The 22,563-nt window shown below is 40.9% G+C and overlaps 1 protein-coding gene and 1 long non-coding RNA gene across 29 annotated transcripts in view; one reads left to right on the top strand and one right to left on the bottom strand.

Moving 5' to 3' along the window:
• The window catches only part of ABLIM1 (actin binding LIM protein 1), a 221,001-nt gene that overhangs the window by 48,857 nt on the left and 149,581 nt on the right, over positions 1 to 22,563 (bottom strand). For 14 of the 28 annotated variants that reach the window (XM_083504842.1, XM_083504843.1, XM_083504847.1 and 11 more), the window contains 3 exons: positions 15,014 to 15,101; positions 12,088 to 12,146; positions 4,842 to 4,889 (listed from right to left, as the gene is read on the bottom strand). In XM_083504842.1, the coding sequence (XP_083360968.1) occupies positions 4,842 to 4,889; positions 12,088 to 12,146; positions 15,014 to 15,101 (195 nt within the window). The remainder of the gene's footprint in view (positions 1 to 4,841; positions 4,890 to 12,087; positions 12,147 to 15,013; positions 15,102 to 22,563) is intronic. The other 14 variants (XM_083504849.1, XM_083504846.1, XM_083504838.1 and 11 more) reach the window with 1 other exon arrangement.
• Positions 1 to 22,563, top strand: part of LOC310707711 — a 308,528-nt gene that overhangs the window by 173,219 nt on the left and 112,746 nt on the right. The gene's annotated exons all lie outside the window — the stretch shown is intronic.

Raw genomic sequence — 22,563 nt, 5'->3', positions numbered from 1 at the left:
ACATTTGTGGTTAGGGTCCAGAACCTGCCTGCAATGCCACACATTCCACCTAACATTCCTGACATCAGGGATGGGGAAACTATGACCCCTCAGATGTTGTTAGATTACAACTCCTACCATCCCTAACCACCGGTAATACTGGCTAGGACTGATGGGAGTTAAGAGTTCAACAACTTCTGGAGAGCCACAGGTTCCCCATCTCAGTCTTAGATGAACACCACTATAGGGATATGATGGTTTCAAAGGTTTCAGTGGTCTAGCTATGATCTGGTAACCTTGTTTAGATTATTGCAATGAGGCTGCCTTTAAAGATGGTTCAGAAATTTCAGCTGGCTCATAATGCTAGTCCTTGCCCACTTGCAGTGACCTGATGTGTGTTTCAAGGCTCATTCCAAGGTGCCATTTTTTAACTACAACATCTTACACACCTTGGGACCCGAGTAGCTAATGGAATATGTGCCCTAACAGTGTATCAATTAACCTTTATATTAAGGAGGAATCATTGCAGATATAGCAGCAACGTGGACAGCTGCAACATGTAAAAGAAATAGCCCACATTGATACAACTTTGGGAAAGTTACAAGGTAATGGTAATTTGGTGTTGTGGTTTTTAAATAAACCCCTTTCAGACTTTTGTGGCTGAGCTGAGAGCTTGTTTGGACTCTGGCTCAGCACCTGGAGGCTGGGAAGAAGGGTGTGTCAGAAGGAAAATGTGTGTGTGTGTGTGTGTGTGTGTGTGTGTGTGTGTGTAACTTTGTATTACTGTAACATTTTTATATGTAACTTGTGTATTTTTGTAATATTTTGTTTCTATTGTTGCTTTTGGTTTTTTGTACACCACTTAGAGATAGTTCTAATTGGTATAGAAATTAAAATCAATCCATCAGTCAATCAATTCTACAGTCTTCAAAGGGCCAAAAGCTATATAGAAGGCAACTCTACCACATCTCCTGCTAGTGTCCATCCATCCTCCCTCCCACTAAAAGCTTCCAAGTGACATTGTTTATCCCTCTTTCCTACGCCATTTGTTATTTGCATCACATAGATTGTATATTTGTGGTTAAGATCACATGCTATGAACTACTAAGCTGCAGATTCAAATTGAAGCCCACTCATGAATTTCCTGAACTTAAGTCTGTTTACATAGGAGCAAGTTTTGTTGTATTTTGGGAGCTAGGCTTCCTCCTGGATAAAATGTGCACAGGGCAGCAGCCTGAGCTCTTCTAATGGCAAAACAAGTTTAAGCAATATAAAAATGGAAGGATAATTGTGGTCTAACTGAGCAACAAATAATTGTGAGTGTGATTATTATTTCACTTTTCAAGAGCAACAGCCAATATGGATCCTTTTCTTAGTCAAGCTAAATTTATTTAATTTATTTATTTCATAAAATGTATATGCTACAAGCATGCAAAACCAACCAACCAATCAACCAAACAAACAAACAGAACGAACACTGAGAGTGTCTATTCAACCATAGCAAAATTAAAATAAAGCATAGCAATACATTAAGTTTTGCAAAAATATGTCAAATAAATGAAAAGTTAATTACTCCAAATGAAAGATCAACATGCAAGAATAGAATTATAAAGAAATGCAAAGCATCCAGCTAAACTGCTATGGCAATGAGGATTTATCTTCAAAGGAAATTAAGTACTTCCCTCCAACTACGCAAATGTGAGCTTTGTAGATACAAAACTAAGAACATCCTTAAATATTTGGGGGGTTTTTTGGGTGGGGGGGCAGTTTGACAATGTCAGGGTAATGAGATATTTCAATTAGACTGCTACAAAATCTTAACCCTTGATATGGGGGGCAGGGTTTTCCAGGGTTGCCATCCCAACAGACAAATAATGCCTGTTTCACCTATGTTTGCAGCAATTCAGTTTGCATCCTCTTTCCCCAGTACTGCTGCTCTTCCAGTACCTTTTATTTTTCTGGCTGGGTTTTTTCTTCTCTAGCAATCCAAGCCAATCAAGGGCCACTTGGGAAATACAATAACTTCACAATGCCATTTAGTCAATTGGATTTGGCAAGCAGTTAATGACATCACTGAGGGGCAAATGAAGCCGGTGCTTGGTATGGGGAGAGAATGTCTCCACTGCCAAGCCAACTGCTATACCTTGGCAACACAGCCTTTCATCTGAACCTGGATCCAAATGTCAATACTGCCTCTTCACATTACTGTAAATGTAATGGGGTGCACATCTGAATACGTATTCTCATCTACAATATGGCACAGTCAGGGGTTGATCAGGATTAAGAAGAATCAGCCCTGTTGTCTTAGCAATGAAGACATTTTGTCTCCCCCAGCAAACAATTCCATGCCCTTTCAAGACTAAAATAAATCATTAAAAGGGAATGCAGTGGTGCTTCGCCTCCTTCTGCCTTTTAATTAAACTCTTGGTGAACTTGTCCTTGTCTCTCACTAGCCAGCAACCAAGGCCAAAGAACAGAGATTGCATCCTGGACGGAAGAGCGCAGTGCGCCCTCCAGAACACAAATATTTCCAGAGTGAGAAGACAAAAAGCAAAGCTAGTTGAATTTCCTTATCTTTTAGAAGAGATTTCCAGTAACAGACCCCTCAGCCTTTCTGTCGGAAGTCCAATTCCCAGCTTTATACAAGCATTTCTTTATTTCTTTTTTATTTATCACATTTTTATCTTCCCTTTCTTCAAGGTGGGGCACATAGCTCTCCCACTTTATCCTCACAAGAGCTAAGTTAGGCTGAGAGACAGCGGCTGGCCCAAGGTCACCCAGTGAGTTTCACGGCTGAGTGTGGATTTCAACCCATGCCTCCCAGGCCCCAATCCAACACTCCAACCACTACGACATACTGGCCTGTTTTACAATTGGTAAGCAAAATAGGAGTGCTGAGTTGTTGTTTTTAAAATGGGAGGTATTTAAATGTTGGGCTAGCAAATTTGTTATCATTTATTTATAAAATAGTTATATACCACTGTATCATAAAAATGTATCACAGTGGTTTACAACATAACTTGAGGTTGGGTACATGATAATGCCAAGGTCGTGGCATGATAGATGGGTAGATAATGCCAAGGTATGGGGCAGTTGCATATTCCTGCATCACTGGCAGTTGGACTAGATGATCCTCAGGGTCCCAACTCTTTAAAAATTCTATGAAAATACCACCACCAAGCAGAACAGAATGACCCTCAGAGTCAGTAATCTGGCCACAGCTCAGTGCTGGCTTTCTGCTCAGAGGCAGACATATCAGCAACACCATTTTGTACTTGTAAGGGGGTGGAGAAGCATCATTAGCGCCTCATGTTTTGTGCATTATACAAACCCAAATTTGGTCTGTACTTTATTATTAAGCTTTCATGTGGAATGATTACGGTCAAAACATTTCAAAAATACTAATAAAGCGGTGGCCTTGTTTTTCTTTTTTTCTACTTCGCCACTGTTTTCTTCCTTGGTCCACCCCTCTGTTTATCACAATTCAACTTTGGTCCCTTACCAGCTTTCTGTTATTTTGACCTTTAGCAAAATGACTGTCTGTAGCTCTGCCATTCAGCATCCCTCAACTTGATCTCATTTGGCTGTTATCATTTTGCATCCACGTGAAAACCTTAAACTTAGCTGACATATTTCTGAACAGCCAGGCTTTGCATTTAACCTCCTTCTCTATACTTATCAGCTTTCTACATTAATCCTACAATTGCCACCTCTCTGCATAGATTTACAACTCTTCGTTTGAAGAGACAACTTGTATTTTAGGACCATTTCCTTAGTTTTAACAATTATACTTATTCAGACCCTCTCCTTCAACCCTGTGGCTCGTTATTACTGAAGGAGTTTTTAAACAATGTTTTTCCAAGTGTTTCCAAATTACCAGATACTCTGAAATTCATCAGGATTTTGCACTTTCCCCCCAAAGACTGCTATTCCACCTGAAGAGGATACATTGCAATTGCTGTAAAACAATCGTTTGTTTTGTTTGGCTTATTTCCCAGCCTTTGAACATGAAGACTACATTTGCTGCCATGCTGTCTTCTCAACTACGTCTCTCAACTCTGCAACCCTATGAATACTTATTAGGGAAATTACTTAGAAGGAACCTCTTAGAATGAAAGTAACCTGTTTGTAGGTCAAAACACCAATCAAGGGATTAACACCTCGACCTAAGCTGAAATTCTGCCTTAATTTCAGGTGTAATAAGTACTGCAGAACTTATATTCAATCCCCGCCCCCAAGTTAATGTTGTCAATTCAATAAACCACAGGCGGGGAGCACTATGCGTTTTAGGCAGACTGGTATATGAAAGATGCCAATGGCCCAGGGAGTTTAATCATCAAAGTACAGCTTGAACACTGCTCATAATGATTGTTCCTCTCTAAATATATGTTATAGCTTTGTGTTTGTTTCTTGCATCAATCTATGAGCCCAAAGCAAAAGGATATTAATGTTCCTTTTGCATGAAGGGCATATTGTGCCATGTGCTGCTACGGTTGCAGCAAGTCGATTATAGCATATACTCTATGAAAACCACAATCTCCCCCCAAATGTATTTCCCTTGTTATTTAAGTTGGGTGGGTTTACATCTTAATTAAAGGCGCCTCTGCTTTGCCTTAACATTAGTTTTGCCATGCACTGCACATAATATGGACAGATAGCTTCTTAAAGCACCTGAGTCATCCACATCATCCTGATACAGTGATGTGATGGTGGCCCATTTCTACATTACAGATGTTCAAGTCATGCTCTATGGAAAAGTATGGGGTAAGTACACCATAACTGGAAGAATCCCTTGAACATCAAGCCAACTGGATGCACTACTATAAGGTATAAGGACACTGTTCCAGTGCTGCTTACAGTACCTGCCTTAGTTTTTTGATGGAGTTCATTATACAAGGTGGTGAAAACAGCTGGAGAAGAAGGGAACAATTTGGTTTTGGTTTGCAAAGTTATTCTACAGTCATTTAACATTGCTAGAAACAGTTCAAAACAATAGCTCTGTGGAAACAAATTAAGATGCAGTGCGGATCATATTCATTTTAATTAAAATTTTAGGGCACCTCTCAGATAAGTTGTCACTGCCTGTTTTCAAATGTCATGGTTTACTATTATGAGAATCAGTTGCAGAAAGCTCATGCACTCCCCTCTTCCTCTACAATACAGCTACAAGGACCATTTTAGATTAACCACAGTTTAGCATTTCCTCTGAGCTCTTAACTGTTATGAAGTTATAGTCAGTTGAAACAAGCAGGATTAAAAACCTATAGTTTGAAGTTAGCTTGGTTCAGAAAATCATAGTGAAGATTAACCAGTCTGTCCTTGTTCTGACAACCATATCAAGCTGTGGTTCATCAAAATGGAAGCAAAAAGTTCCAAACTCCTCCTTCTGGCCACAGTGGAGGGGAGTGCACATGAGCCTAAGGTTGATAGGTCATCATTACATGTGAATGAGGTCACTGTGTGCAACATCAGCTCTGCTGCTTTAGTGGAAGTTCATGGCTGAACTACATGTGACACCAACAAACTAGTAGGCAACCTCCCAGCATATTTCTTAGGGAGATTCAGGTTTTGGCACACTCAAGAGAGAGCTAGGAATGCGTGTTTTTGCAGTTAAATTGCCTTGCCTATGCTGCTTTCTCAAATGCTGGGAACAGCATTTTGAACATACAAATTACCCATTAAAAAGGTTTAAGCACTTCCTTCTTCAGTGATGCTGCAATCAGTCTTGAACCCTGCACTCACAACACCTACATTTCCCTTAAAAAGGGGGTGAGGAGGAGGCAAGAGTCCAGTAATAGATTACCTGGCATCCCATATAGTATGGCACTCAGTTCACCATTTAACTCAGTGTCAGGTACTTCTAAAAAGTTACGCTTGTTAGGAAGTGGCCCAAAGACCTGTGGAACCAGTGGAAACAGCCAATTCTATCCGTATATGCCTTAGGCTTCAGGGATTTTAAAAGAAACTGCAGGAAGTGTATAAGTTCTGCATGTTAACAATATTGCATATCCAGTACGGTAACTATCATACTTGAATATGTTGGGTTTAATAAAAATACAAAAATTGGGATTGAAATCTCACAACAGATGACTTCTACCTATTAATCTAACTGCAAAGAGATGCTAAATCTGTAGCTCCTGGAAGAGGTGCTGGCCAAATTGTCCCCATGCGTGCAACAGGATACAGAATTTGCTATGTCTTAACCACCAATTCCTGATAGGCTATGCTGCTGAAGATAGACTTCCAAAATGAAATGAAGCTTTAGCATATGTATCATGCTTTCCCATCATTTCCACCTGCTTTCCCTGGCTCTTATGCTTTTCTTGCCAGGTGCAGCAATTTTGAACCTACTGACACTTTTCATTCTCGTGTACGTATAAAAAAGAACACCCGATCCACCTGAAGCAGGAGAAAGGAAAGAATACTGAAGGAGATGGATGAACACCAATAATTAACACACATGACCAGAGATAGCTGAGATACTACCCTTCACTTGTAAAGTGAAGTTCAGCAAAGTCAGCGAGGCTGTTTAAAGTTTTCAATGATCCATTGTTCAAAAACATAAACCAGGTTTCCCCACAACCACTTTAGCTGCACACATACCTTTAATCACTGCATGTTAAATTCAGCAGGCAAAGCTTTCCTATCATTAAAGATGTAGCGACAGGAAAAACTTAATTGCTACATTTCAGTTTTTCACATCGCTGTTAAAGGGCGCAAGAAGTTCAGAACCTTTGCCAGAGAAGCCAACAAACTGTACTTGTAAAACAGCTCAAGAAACGTTCTTCCAAAGAGCATGCTTTAAATTTGTAACAGCACAGCAAACTTATTTTTAAAGCCACCACTTTGCCATTTATAATCTTTAAATGTTTCAGGGTGTACCCAATGTTTGAACCTAATAAAGTGATTGCTTGCAAAATGGCTTTCTAAATTTCCCAGGAAACATCTGGCAATCTTTGAGAATCTAAGACTGATTGGCGCTTCTACTGCTGAATGTAACCTTAGACAGGAGACTTGATTATAAGCAACCATTTCAGCAATAGTTAAGTAACTGTGATGAGTATAAGCCAGACAAATTGGGCACACAGTCACAAATACAACACCCCAGCTACCTGTGAAACAAAACCACACCCGTGAAACCACACCATTGGTTCCTTTACACATATACGTTAATTAATTTAATGAGAATGGGGAAAACCCCCGTTAAGCTGGTCTTAGAGAGAAAAAATATGCACCAACTGTGGGATATATACAGAGGACCATGCTGCTCCCAGGATGCAAACCAACAATGTCTGGGTATATCATTACATCTCATAAATGCAAGTGGGGACTTGGGATATTTCATGCATATGAATGCCTGCTTCAATCCTAGCCCAGGAAGTTTGAGGAGAACAGGAAACAGAGGTGGTAGTACTTGTTTTAACATGTCCTCCTTCAAAGTGAAAGGTAAAGGAGAAGAGGAGAGAATATGTTAAGTACTGTGTTGTGGAGTTGGTATGGGTTGCCAACTGGAGTCTGAGTACAAAGCAAGAGTCACAAAGTGTCCCTTTTGCTCAAAGATGTCTTGGTTTGGATGATTTCTCTCTCTTGAAAGCTGCATGTGATAGAAGCCATTTTTATTCCAGGAGATCACTGAATTCTCACCAATCCATAGAGAGAAGGCACAGCCTTTTCTCCCTTGAATGTTCTCCACAGAGGTCAAGACTCATGAACATTACTTGTCTATAAGTCTTGTCGTCCAACAGAAAACGTTCAAGCAAGGGAATGCAATACCTTTTATTGAATTGAATTCCACTGATGAGAAATGTTATGACAATTGTTTCCTCAGGAAATACATGATTAAAAACCCCCGAATAATCAGCATAGGAATCATGCAATGTAGCATTTCCATTATCCAAAATGATAGTTTTTTGTAACTTTTGCCATACATGTACATTAGAAACAAAACTCTAATTCTTGTGTGCTGGTTTTTAGGAAACACACAGTATTGAGTGCAGAAATTCAAAATCAAGTGTGCATTTGCAAATTCAAAATCAAGCATACATTTTCAAAAGAAAAAGTAAGTGCTCAAGTGAGGTGATGATGAAGGAGGATGTGGTATCAACAGCAGAAGCTGCAAACATGAGTGCAGAAATCAGATATCCTCCCACAGAACTGTCAGATAAGAAGTGTATAAATTCACAACTGCAAACCTCTGATGAGCGTGGCCTGCGAAGAACCAAACTCTTTGGATAAAAGAAATCAGATGAGGAATGCTGCCATAAAACAAAGAAAAGGGAAGAATGAATGAAAATGGCAATGGTTTCTCTCAGGGCTGCTCCAGACTGGTGTTTTATTGCAGGTCATAACATAATACTAATGCACTCACGGTGAAATTATTCTGCTTTATTAGGTGTTCTATGATGCTTCCCCAAGACTACCACACTGGGCTTACCCACACTACACATTTAAAGCACTTCTATACCACTATAAATAACAGCATTTCCTTCAAAGAATCCTGGGAACTGCAGTCTACTAAGGGTGCTAAGAATGATTAGAAAACCCCTCCTTTTGCCCTCACGAAACTACAATTCCCAAAGATCCCTGAGAAGGAGAATTGTTTGTTGAAAGTGCTTTAAATATGTGGTCTGGATGTGCCCATTATTGTTGTCTGGAGGGGCTTAATCCCACCAAAGGTGGGACAAAAACAACCCAGAACAATTGTAGTATGTAAAGTTATGGGAGTTCAGCTAGAAGTTACAGGATATAGATTACAGGTGTAATCTTCAACACCTCCCTTTCCATGGAGGCGCAGATTGCAGCTATAACAAAGGCGGCATTTTTTCATCTCCGCCAAGCTAAGCAGTTGGCTCCTTACCTCTCTCGCCCTGACCTAGCCACTGTGATCCACGCGACGGTCACCTCCAGACTGGATTATTTTAACTCACTCTACGTGGGGCTGCCCTTGAGACTGACCCAGAAACTCCAGCGGGTGCAGAATGCTGCAGCGAGACTCCTTACGAGGTCTTCGCTGCGAGATCACATTCACCCGGTGCTATACCAGCTGCACTGGCTCCCGGTGGAGTACAGGATCAGGTTTAAGGTGCTGGTTTTAACCTTTAAAGCCCTATGCGGCCTAGCACCCTCGTACCTACGGGACCGCCTCTCCTGGTATGCCCCACAGAGAAACTTACGGTCTTCAAATAAAAACATCTTGAAGGTCCCAGGCCACAGAGAAGTTAGACTGGCCTCAACTAGAGCCAGGGCTTTTTCGGCTGTGGCTCCGATCTGGTGGAACACTCTGTCACAAGAGACCAGGGCCCTGCGGGACTTGACATCTTTCCGCAGGGCCTGCAAGACAGAGCTGTTCCACCAGGCTTTTGGCCAGGGCACAGCCTGACTCCCTCCCTCGGCAATCTTTGCGGAGCTCTGGCCCAATGGTTGCCAGTGGCTTGAATTAATTAATTTTATAATGAATGGTTTTAGAATGTTGTTTATGCTGTACTTTTGTACTGCTTTATTGTTGTTAGCCGCCCTGAGCCCGGCTTCGGCTGGGGAGGGCGGGATATAAATAAAATTTATTATTATTATTATTATTATTATTATTATTATTATATACAGTGAATGAGAATGAAGCAGCATGACAGCCCCCAAAACATTTGCAAGTGCAAAACTGGACTGAAAGAGGCATGGTGCACAAATACCCTGATAGCACCGGGGGCACAGATTACCATGAATGTGCAATAAAAAGGGCAATTGGAGAGGCAACTAGATACACAGAAATGTAAAAAAGTTTTTTTCCCAGTGGAAAAAAACATGTCATTAAAACCAACTTGGTAACACATACTGCTAAAGCAGCAGCACATCCTATCAACAGAAAATCTCCATCTGGCAGGCAACCATAAAAGAAAGAAACATCTCTACACTTAAAGCGTTGCTTTCTTTCCTGCTTATTTTGGCATCAGTAACCTTCTATGAAAGAAATCAAAAGGGAAATGGATCTTAAGCAATCATTGTTTTTATGGACTCCACCTAAAACCTAAACCAGTAAAAACTCTCACAGTTAAGGAGGGTGCAATCCAAGTACAAATGCAGACAAAAGGCAGCCCTAATGAAGCTGCTTCAACAACAAGTTTTGACAATGTGTATTTTGGCTTTCAGGAGTGGGGGGGGGGGAGAAGCAAATACAGTTTTCACTCTGTGTAGTATTAAGTGCCTTCTATAACTACCACCTTCCACACTCGGTGTGTGAATGCTTTGGCATGCTGAATCATCTTCAGCAAAGGAAAGAGTACTTGCTCGTATAAGAGAGAAAAAGAAATGAGATACTTGGCGGGAACATCTTCAGTTTCCTTGGGAACTGGGAATAAACCCAATGGATTTTGAAAGGTCATTCTGAATTAGTGAGAGAATTCTCATAACGGCAGTGGTGTTGTTGTGGGTGATGCAACACAATTAAAGTCTCTTGGTCTGTCTGTAGTTATTCAGGCAAATATTTCAGCCAGTGAAGAGGACACAAGCTATTCAGTTCAATTATGGGGGTTAGGATTTGGTGAAAATATCCTCCACGCAGTGGGTTCCTTAACCTGTGGGTCCCCAGATGTTGTTGGACTACAACTCCCATCATCCCTGAGCTTTGGCCTTACAAGCTAGGGGTGATGGGAGTTGTAGTTCAACAACATCTGGGGACCCACAGGTTGAGAAAGGCTGCTCCACTTGTTTCTGCTGGTGAAGGGGTTCTGCTGCTGGAGGCCCCTCACTATGCACAGTAGACCACGTGCCACCAGCAGCAGTTGTCCCACTGGTGGTAGTTAGCGTAGGACCCGAAAGAAGGCCCTTCAGGAATAGAGCAGGGCTGGCGATGGAACTGCTGGATCTATTACCTGAGGAACTGGGCAGCCTGTAGAGGGTGCAACAGAACAGGTGGGAAAGCTGGGGGCCACCTCTAGCTAGCAGGACTGGACATGCAGCAGAGAATCTGCCACATCCCTGCCTCCAGTTACCCTGATCTCAATGATACAGAAATATGCTTAGTGGCTTCTGTCACAACCTTGAAATTACTGGCACTATTTATTTTTTATAACGTAATAAAATATTCTCCCCCATGCCCTACAAAATCAGGTTTTTTTATTTGGCAGTGTATATTCAATGTCCATAGAGTACTGCAAGCAACAGCATTCATTCTAAACATGGGGAAGCTGCATTAGTCTACTGCAGCGAAAAACACCCAAGCCTTATGGTATCTTAAAGGCTAAGCAATAATGTTATGGGCCAGTGCCCATTCTGCTAGATATATGAAGTGGTCAGCTATGTCAGGAGGTATATAAGCACACATAATATATACAGAGAGGAGGAGAAAGTGAGGCCAACAGATAAGACAATGTAAACAAGCAGGACTGTCAAATTACTATTTAGACTATAAATAAATACAGCATCCAACTAAACGACCCAAACAATTTCAGTAATGGTGACATGAATCACCCTGACAACTTCATATAAATGGCAGGAATTCAAGCGTGTAGAAAAAATATAATAGTATGAAAAAAATGAAATTTAATAGAATGTCAAAAGTATTGCAGTGAAGACCTTCAGGGTCTCAAGAATACAACTTTTCCAATAACGCAACAAGTCTTTTATTAAATGTCACATTATTTTCCATTACCAATTTGAGGCTGTGTCTCTTTTCCTATTTTCTTGTGCCTGCTGCTGACCACATCCCTCCTTGTCCCCCTCTCAAGAATGTAAGAACAGCCAAATCAATTATTTGAGGTGGTAAGATTCTCTTTGTAAACCAAACATTCGGCTCACAGGAAAGTAATGTTGTTTTGACAACATATGATAGTGCTGTTAGGATGCTGCCCAGAACCTGTTGGGAAGTGTTTGCAGGACTGAGTGCCATTGCAAAGGACACTCAGAAGTAGAAAATGTTTGGATGCAGGCCAGGCTATCTGCTTGCTGTGCAGGAAACAGGGTCTGTGGGTCACTCGCATGATGGTCTGCCTTAAGTAATCAGAAAGCTAATTCCACAATACCCTATACTTCTTCTAGGTAAGGTGGGTGGAATCTGCTCCTGCAAATGCAGGCTGCCAAGTGTGCTAAAACACCCTTTTCAACAGCAACAAAACTTACCCTTAGCTTTTCTTCCCCCTTTGTGGACTGCTTACAGTCAGGGTGCCAAACTGTAGAACCTGGAGGGTGGAGAGAAAACAAGTCAAGTCATGTTGCATTCGGGTCAGAAGAAACAAAGTGAAGTGAAAGTATTTCGTTTCACCCTTCCAAGGCAGGATTTAAGGCAGTTTGCTGGGTCAATTTCCTTTTGGAGGAAAAACAACGTAATGGTTGTACTGTAATAGTCTCTTTATTGACAAATGTACAGTTGATGGGGTACCTAAAGGAGCATGGAAGCATGCAAACAGCAAACAGTACTGAAGTAATATTAACACCCTGAATTCTCAAGAGCTGCTTCTGCCGTGGACAACCTATCACTCAGGTTGTCCAAGTCACTTTCTCCCATCTCCATTGACTGTAAATGTATCATATTTGGTGGTTGTGTCTCCATGTCCCACACCATCTGAGCAAAAGAAATTAAAATCAATTTCACAGTGCCCCTGGCACTACAGCACTACAGTGGTACCTTGGTTCTTGAATTTAATCCGTTCCAGGAGTCCGTTCGACTCCCGAAACGGTTCGAAAACCAAGGTGAGGCTTCCGATTGGTGAATGCCCAATAAACAAACCATCTGAGGAGCCCTCAGTAAAGAGTGCTTACATTTACCATTAAAAATTCTTTTGGAAAATAATAAAAAAATCCATGCCTGTCTTCACAAAAGCCAGTATCAAAATTAACTAGAATCCCAAACAAGCTAAAGCTTAAGTTTAAACCCCATTTGACCGTGGCAGTAAAATAACATGCCTGACACTAAAAAGAAAAGGGAAAATTCCCAAAAGTTGTGCTTTTTATTAGCTACAGTACAAGCAATAAAGCAAAGGAAATCCTCTCCCAACAAAAGCAGGAGATTTACAAAGTAAATGTCAGAGTAAACAGTATGGGGAACCTTTATTCAACAAGATCCACCTTTGGCACTGTAATAAAGGATGATAATCACATGGCATTTATTATCAGCACACTCCATTATAAACATTTTCAGGACGAGGACACATATTTGGGACCAGGGGGAAGAAAAGTCACCCCTTTCATGTCCAAAAGGTTCCAATGTCATGAGAATATTGGCTCAGAGGCAAAGCTAGTCAAAACTTGCAGCCAAGGTAAGAAACACAATGTGGGCTTTATCCTGCCAGCATACTCCCCAGTCACGTAGCTCTGGACTACATCTTCTTCTTCAAGAAAATCTACAATAAGCCACGTATTAGCCCAGGAACCACATTTACTGCCTCTAGTGCAGACAGACTATTGAAGAAAGGCACAGTCACAGGGAGGCCTGAGGATAAGTCTAGTTTCCTTAGGTAGTTTCTGGGTGGGATTCAGTGCCAAACTCTTCCAATCATTTCATCTGCACAAGCATTTCAGCTTTCCAGTGGGAACCACCCTCCATCTCCTTTCCTCACACACCCTGTTCTGAGTCTTCTCCTGACCTCACCCAGAGGGGGGTGTAGTGGGAGGACAAGAGGGAATCCCTATTGTGCAAGTGGAAGTCCTTGTGCAAGACTTGGTCTGCTGGAGCTTATTAGGTGGATCCCACCCTCTCATTCTTCCCTTGAACTTTCAGCTTTCTTTCTTTTTCTTTCAGGTAGGTAGCCGTGTTGGTCTGATGCAGTCGAAATATAAATAAAAAATAAAAAAAAGTCCATTAGCACCTTAGAGACCAACTAAGTTTGTTCTGGGTATAAACTTTCATGTGCATGCCCACTTCTTCAGATGCCAAAGAATTTGAAGGGACGTGGGTGGCGCTGTGGTCTAAACCACTGAGCCTCTTGGGCTTTCCGATCAGAACGTTGGTAGTTCGAATCCCCGCAACGGGGTGAGCTCCCATTGTTCAGTCGCTGCTCCTGCTAACCTAGCAGTTCGAAAGCACATCAAAGTGCAAGTAGATAAATAGGTACCACTCCGGTGGGAAGGTAAACGGCATTTCTGTGTGCTGCTCTGGTTTGCCAGAAGCAGCTTAGTCATGCTGGCCACATGACCCGGAAGTTGTACGCCGGCTCCATCAGCCAATAAAACGAGATGAGCACCACAACCTCAAAGTCGGTCATGACTGGACCTCATGGTCAGGGGTCCCTTTACCTTTAAGGTGCTACTGGATGTGTGTGTGTATATATATATATATATATATATATATATATATATATATATATGTGTGTGTGTGTGTGTGTGTGTGTATATATATATATATACACACACATATATATTTCTTTGTTTTAAATAAGTGTTTAGCCCCTTTACTTGTGAAAATGAAAGGCAGGAAAAGACACAGTATTTTACCAAATTATTCCATGAGAAGGAAGCCTACTTAACTAATACATTAAGCAGGGATAACTAATAAGCACTAAGTTTTTTCATTATAAACTTAATTTTTATTCACCAGCTTTTCTTGTTAAGTAACTTGAAACATACTCATCTAACATTTTTTTTCATTTGCAAACATTTTCCGAGTGTCAACAAGCATACAGATAAGAGATGACCCAATTGAAAACAGCCACATTTGTACATAATGCTAAACCAAATGGTGAATTAGGGTGAAAGTGCAAGCACTTGGAGATGAGATTGCAACTGCTTTGCTCCTTTCTCAGTTCCCTTTATGTCATCCAGTGTTTGGTCTAGCATGTTAATCAGGGTTAAGCTCTCTCCTTACCCAAGAGCTGTAGTCAAGATTTGGAGAATATGAAAACTGGGAGAGGGGTCACCAAATATTTCTGGCAGAGGGATTCTCCAGCAGTCATAGTTCATAAACAGAGGTCCGAAATGTTACATACGAATTACTAAAGAAGTGGATCTTTGTCAGTCACTTTGGTTTATTTTATTTATTTACATCAATTTGATTCTGCTTTTTCATATGCTCAAAGCAGCTCCCAAACTTAAAAAATAGTTTTGTCCTTACCTTGCAGGTACATTTCTTCTCCTTCTGTGAACATCTGATTGCATCTGCTGCATCGTGCACAGCTTGGATGGTAATGCTTGTCCCCTGCCTGCAGAAATACAAATTCAAGAAAATGTGACCTGACCCATACCACACATATTCATTATAGCCTATGTATGATACTGCTTGGTTGTAAATTGTTTTGGGTTGCATTTGGCAAGAAAAAGTGACCAATATATTAAATACATAAGTAAATAAATGTATGCCAATATATAAACTCACATTTCTCACTACTCCATTTCAGCTTTGCCCCAAAGGGACCATTTGCTTGTTTTAATAGCAAGAGGTCAGTACCCAGTATTTCTCTTTCCTTTCCACTGCTATTAGCCTTGACTCTTAGGAGACATATAGCCCCTGTGAAAAACTGGGATTGACACTTTAATTTAATTTACACTGACCATTAACTGGGTGTACAAGAAGGTAAGCATTCAATATACTGTATTGTTGGCCTGAATTGGATTTAAAGTTGCAGTCTAGAGGTGATAAATGCTTTTTAATCTCATTACTAAATCCAAATACTCTTAGTCACCCAAGTCTCCTAGATAAATTGATACGAGACTGAGTAGACTTAAAAGTTATTCCATTTATATTATTTAACAACTTGTATCCCACTTTTTCACAAAGTAGTGAATTAAAAGCAGCTCACATAAGTCACACAACACATAGAAGCAAATCCAACATAGCATTACAGAAAAATCAAATACCAGCAAAAAAGCAACATCAATAGTTGAGGTAATAACACTAAAACAAGAAAGTCTAGGACGACTATAGCAACTAAAAGTCTTCTGGAATAACCATGAATTGGCAAAGCATCCCAAGCAGGGGTCTCCAGCTTTTTGGGGCTCAAGGGCACATTTGAAAATCTAGCGAACTGTGATAGGCCCCACAAAATACCTGTTTCATGGAAGAAAAACTGATGAAGTTCGGGATCACCACCCCCAGCAAACAATAACAAAACATCTATGCTCTGTCACACCCACCCCTCCCTAACAAGAAACTCTCTCAACCAAACAAAAATAAATTGTGTGTGTGTGTTTTTTTTTTTATTTTAAAAAATCTTTAAAAATGAGGAGTGGCAGGAGGCCATAGTGGGTGCCAAGGGGCATGTTTGAGGGTGCCATGGTGCCCACGGGGACCACATCAGGGAGCTCAGGTCCGAAGGAACAAAATGTCGGTGTCTGATGAACTGCACTCAAAAGGGCATCAAGTAAGTGCCCGTATTAATTGGGAATGCCAAGTTCCTTTTGTGAAGATGTATTACTGAAGATGTATTACTGGACTAAGGCTATAATCTTCAGCATTCTTACTAGGGTCCAAGTCCTTCCAAGTAAACATGCATTGAATAAGTAACTTTGAAGTGAAAGAAAGGAAGCACTAAACTATAGGTTCATAGCTGCATTCAATTAAATGATCATCTATGGCAGAATACCAACAGATTGTTCTCTGTTGTGTCCTCTCACTTGAGGCAAAGGTTAGCATTAGCAAGAGAATTACACAGAATGACAGCATTATAAGTTAATGATACTAACTGAGACTTCATTGCAGCCTTAGTCTCCCCACTGGCAAATTAGGAAAATATCAAGTATCTGAGAGCTGTCTAAACATATTGAACAAATCAAATTAAAAGCAAAATAGATTGAGTGGCTGCACTTGCTAATACTTGCATAACCATGAACTGCAGAATTTAACAGAATGAAGAAACATATACAGTAAAACTGTTTTTTAAAAAGCCATGTGTGTTTGGAAACTGTGCAGAATTAAAATGATAAACTCGGAGTCAAGAGAACTAGTGTCATCTCATTCTAGAACTTAATTCCACTGAATCATTCATTGTCTGGTTTCCTGCAGAAACCTGTCTTTACTTAACAGGCTAGTTAACCCAAAATCAGAGATGCTTAGGGATCATAAAAACAAAACACTAGCCTCCCTTAGCTTCAGAAGTTTATTTTTTGTGGGGGGACGACTAATAACAGCATTTTATGACATCTTTGGGGAGGCGTACATGCACGTACATCGTATAGTTAAAGCCATGGTTTTCCCAGTAGTGATGTATGGAAGTGAGAGCTGGACCATAAAGAAGGCTGATCGCCGAAGAATTGATGCTTTTGAATTATGGTGCTGGAGGAGACTCTTGAGAGTCCCATGGACTGCAAGAAGATCAAACGTATCCATTCTTAAGGAAATCAGCCCTGAGTGCTCACTGGAAGGACAGATCCTGAAGCCGAGGCTCCAATACTTTGGCCACCTCATGAGAAGAGAAGACTCCCTGGAAAAGACCCTGATGCTGGGAAAGATGGAGGGCACAAGGAGAAGGGGACGACAGAGGACGAGATGGTTGGACAGTGTTCTCGAAGCTACAAACATGAGTCTGACCCAACTGCGGGAGGCAGTGGAAGACAGGAGTGCCTGGCATGCTCTGGTCCATGGGGTCACGAAGAGTCGGACACGACTAAACGACTAAACAACAACATGCACGGCTGCAGACAAGCAACATCAAAGTTGTTAAGAAACAGTTTGGGCTAGTCATTCGAAATTCTTTACAAATAAGGCTCTCTTCCTTATTCGTCCGGGCAAAAGTTGCATTGTAGAATTTTGTATCAAAAATTGAAATGTACTTTTGCTTGCAATACAGTATTACTCAAGGGGTAGTTTCTATGTGGTAAGGTATGAGATAGCCATAGCCAGCCTTACCCATGTTACTCTCTTTCTGACTAACCAAAAGCTATAATCATGGTTTGTGTTTGTTAGCAGCTTGTGGGAGAACAAAGCAGCTGTGGTTTCCTTCCTGCAGACCAGGACATAGTCTTGACTTTCTCTAGGTTACACTTAAAGTATGCAATCCCAGCTTGAGGACCAAACGAATAATGCCATGCCAGTTTACTCCAAAATGTCTTATTCCCAAGAAAATGTCTGTAGTATTTCTGTCTAGGGGTACACAAAGTACACAACTATACTTTCCACCCTTCCTTTCTTCACCAAACTTGTAGGCTGCAAAAACTATTGGAACTACACCCCGATCAGATGGATGTTTTCCCTCTGTGTTAAGCGTAAGTATTCTGACCTCATTTTTCTGCTCCTTTCCAAGAGAACAACCATTGGAAAGCAGATACACATTATCAGGCACCCACCAGGATTTCTTCACTGCCAATGGATCTGGCAGAAGGACAGCTAATTATGAACAGATATTTTCTCTTGGCCAAAGGGACACATTTTTTGAGTATTACAGTTCAACAGCTGGGTTCAGCCCTCCTTTCTCAATAACTCTTTCCTATCATTTGACAAAGAATTAATTTTAATGCTGTGTTCCTCTTACAGTAAGAAAGCAATTCCCTTTCTCACAATAATGAACCATTCCATTTTGACAACTAGAACCAGTAAAATATTTAACAGTACCCCATTTCTGTATATGTCACTATGGTATTAAATACTCTCTCAGGAGCAAAACACTATTAAAACAACCTGCCTTTGTGCTGTATGGGTATTTTATGACCCTTGGAATGTTAATGGAACACCTTACATAGCAGAGCAGCCTAATGTTTACAGCATGGCTTTATTAAAAAAAAATCCCCAAAGCTGCAGGTAATTCCCCTCCATCTGAAATTCACATGATGCCTTCTTCAAACATTACCTCTTCTAACTTTGGAATTCTTACTTTACGGCTATGTCTCGCTCTCAGTTTTCCTTAGTCTGCTATCACTGGTTAAACAAAACATGGCGGGAATATAATATTCTACCAACTGCCCTGTGATGAGCCATTTATTAAGTTTGTTTGATACATGGGCTGTTTTTTGTGAAATACAGAGTAATCACCACAATAAAGGCTGGTAAACATATTAGGATACAGGGATAATACTTGGAAGACAAGGGCTCCCATTCCTGAAAACAGATATACACTAGTCATCTAATGAAAAGCAAAGCTGTGTGGTTTGTTATTACCACCTCAAGCTCTCCTGCTTTTTGCCTTACTCTTTCCAAAGTGGAGAAACAAACCACAGAGTGGTTGGTTTAGCATTACGTTCAAACCATTGCTCGTGGTTTGTTCCTCTCTAAATAAATCACAATCTGAAGTCAAGAGATGAATCACAAGTGCAGGTTCAGATGAAGCTCTAAACCAGTCACTTGGTGGCTTGTTCCCCCACTGACTAAGGGTTTTGAGATGTGTGCCCCAACCTGCAGTTCATGCACATTGTGGTTAAAATAAACCGCAGTTTAGCATCATAAACAAACACCAAAAGACTTTCTAAAGTTTGTAGTCAATATTTCAGGTTTTAGGGTTTATTTAGATTCATTTCAGGGGCAAACCAGATGACTTTTTACATCAAACATGTCATACATTTTCAAGTTACAGGTAGGTAGCCATGTTGGTCTGCTGTAGTCGAAACAAAATAAAAAAATCCCTTCCAGCAGCACCTTAGAGACCAACTAAGTTTGTTATTGGTATGAGCTTCTGTGTGCAGTGTATCTGAAGAAGTGTGCATGAACACGAAAGCTCATACCAATAGCAAACTTAGTTGGTCTCTAAGGTGCTACTGGAAGGAATTTTTATACATTTTCAAATAATTCTGTATAAATTAGTGGGTGCCACACAGGGCTGCTGGAGGGAAGAGAGGTCTACCTACACAATCTTGGATGTTACCCTCAAATTTATATACCACTGAGGTTCTATGTATTCAAATGCATGGACATTCCACTCTGAAACAGGGAATGTCCATATGTTGATATGTATTAACCTTAGAAAGAAAAAGGATTTTAAATGCTTCAAGTCACAGGCCTTAAACACCCCAAAATTGGGGGCAAACTGCACACAGCTGAGCATCACATGTAGTTTGTACCTAAACGCAGAAGTTTCTACCTTTTTGTTGAGTCTAGATGATAGGTTCCTCTCATTACACAATTTCATTATTCTATTCTATTATTTAATTTTATTGCATTTTACACATATAATTTTATTTTATTTCTTGCTATATTTCAAGGGTCTAACAATTTGATAATACATTTCTATATAGGTTCTCTTCTCTCCCCTTTACCACAAATCTTGGACATATATATCGGATTTCTACAGTGTCTCTGAAACCTGCTAGGTTGACATCTGGTTCCAATTTTAGGGTGAATGTTTCACTTGTGTTTTATGGTTGTTTCATTGTTCGAAAGGGTCACTTCAGGATGGATCTACATTGTGCTTTAAACTGGCTGTGTGTAGGATATTAGAAGAACATCTGGAAACCAAGAATTCTAGCAGATTTTATTTTTAAGCATGCTGCTGCTGAGGCCACAAACTCAGACATAAGACTGAGGTGAGGCTTCTTAACTCTTACATTGTATGCCATTTCCCCACACTCCCGCCCCCATTTTTTCGCAAAGTCTTCAAATGCCAACAATGCCAGGTCAGCTACATGTCACTGAAGATCAATTTGACTCTTGAACACTTTGATGTCTTTGCACACAGGCTGTGGTTCAGCATAGGAATATCCTTTGAGCCTTTCTTACTGTAAGAGTGCAATACAGTGGTACCTCGGGATGCGAACGGGATCCATTCCGGAGTCCCGCTCGCATCCTGAATGGGACGTAAGACGCGATGGCACGGGTTGCGTTTTGCCGCTTCTGTGCATGACGTCATTTTGAGCGTCTACACATGCGTGAGCGGCAAAACCCAGAAGTAAGGCACTCTTACTTCTGGGTTGCCGCGGAGCGCAACCCAAAAGCACTCATTCACATTCAACCCGAGGTATGACTGTACTAACCCAACCCTCCTCATGTAGCTGGCTCTCCTAAGCACAATTTAAAACAGGGATCACTATTATGACACCTGTGGGTGCCAATGTGCCTACCAGTATGTTCAATGGTACTCCCCCCAAAGGTATCAGTAAATAGCCCTTCAAAATACAACAATGCACTGGAGACTTCCTGCTGCACTGCATTGGCCTCTTCTACACTGAACCCTACCACCACTCCTTAAACATGCTCACATTTCACTGGGTGGCAGGATTGGAACCCTTCCTCCCTGTTCTGTTCTGTTCTGAGCAGAGAAGAGGCATAAAGATCCTTCCTCTGTGAGCAAGCATAGTGGTGGTTGATGAAGGTGGTTTTTTTACATTGTTTGGTGGGAGGGTGAGGAGACACATACTCACACCACATTGTGGTCCTGTCTCTTTTCATTATGGCAGCTATTTCGTGTTATGCCACACTCCCACAGGACTCATTCAAAATATGCCAAGCGGCCCTGGTTGGTCTAAAATCAAGATTGACTACATAGTAATATTTTGTTACATGGTCCACTTGCTTTACCTGTTTGTTAAAATTGTTTACTCGAAATTCACTCCCTGCATTCTGGGAACGCGAAAGCGTTGAAAACTGGGCCAAAAACAACCTTTGAAACTCGCCTATTTTCCTCTACAGCCAGCCACCTCAGAAGAGTCCTTTAGAGCTTTTCACAATCTGACTTGACTTTAGAAAGTTTATGGATAAGTTAACTACCACCAGATCCTTGGGGGAATCCACTATCCTGTTTGGCACCTTGGGTAATCTGGATCAATTAGTTATGCAAATTGTGACACAGTACAATTATACTGGCAAATCCACCCAAGTGCATGTGTCATGTGCATGTATATGCTTGTGTTGTGTCGATTGGTGCCAAGTTATTCCTGTCATTTACAAAAGGCACCAACTGATTGACATCTAAGTCCCTGTTAGATATTTGCATCTGGGCAGTAAATGAACACTATCCAGCACAAGATGTTTACAAATCACTGGAGGAAACATCAACAATCTGGGCTTCCATAGGGAGAAAGGAGTGATAGAAATTTAATTAATAAATAAATACCATGTTCGTTGTGGGGCAGCCATGCACTGCCCATCTGTAGTATTATTACAGTCTCTCTGGGACAACACCTGCACAGACAATCTAAATTTACTATGGCGTGTATTTAGCAAAGGAAAGATTAAAGCAGCCTGTCTCCCCCTCTCTACTAATAGGCATGTCTGGTTTAGCACTCCCAACCAGAAATACAGGGAAACAAGACTAATCAGGAAACGAACACTGTGGCATCTTTTTTTTTTTTTAAAGGAAAGACAAACAGCGATGGCTTCTGTGTTAATGCACCCTTAGGCGAGAAACCACCAAAGTTGGGGGGCCCCCCTGAATCAACCAGAGTAAGAGACAGGTACAGAATTGTTTCAACCATCAACTACAATGCTCAGTTAGCTTTCAATCCTGGAACTTTCTCAGAATCCTTGGCATATCAGAGGACTCTGAAATTCCTTGCTTCTCATTAGAAGATAGCAAGGAATGTGATTATTTCTGGGGGAAAGAAGGCAAAGAAGTAGAAAGGCAAAGAAGGCAGCAGGAAGTAAACAAACAAACAAACAAACAAAAACAGCAACCATCGGCAAAAGACTCCTAATTTGGGGGAGTGGGTCTAGCTGCATTCATTTTTCCTCCCTAAATTTTGTTATTTGTTTTTTAAATGTATATACCATCCTATACCTGCAGGTCCTAGGACAGTTCAAAGGAT

Source organism: Podarcis liolepis (genome assembly GCF_965112155.1).
Source record: "Podarcis liolepis genome assembly, chromosome: 5".
Lineage (NCBI taxonomy): Eukaryota > Metazoa > Chordata > Lepidosauria > Squamata > Lacertidae > Podarcis > Podarcis liolepis.
This window is presented reverse-complemented; position numbering and strand designations above follow the sequence as displayed.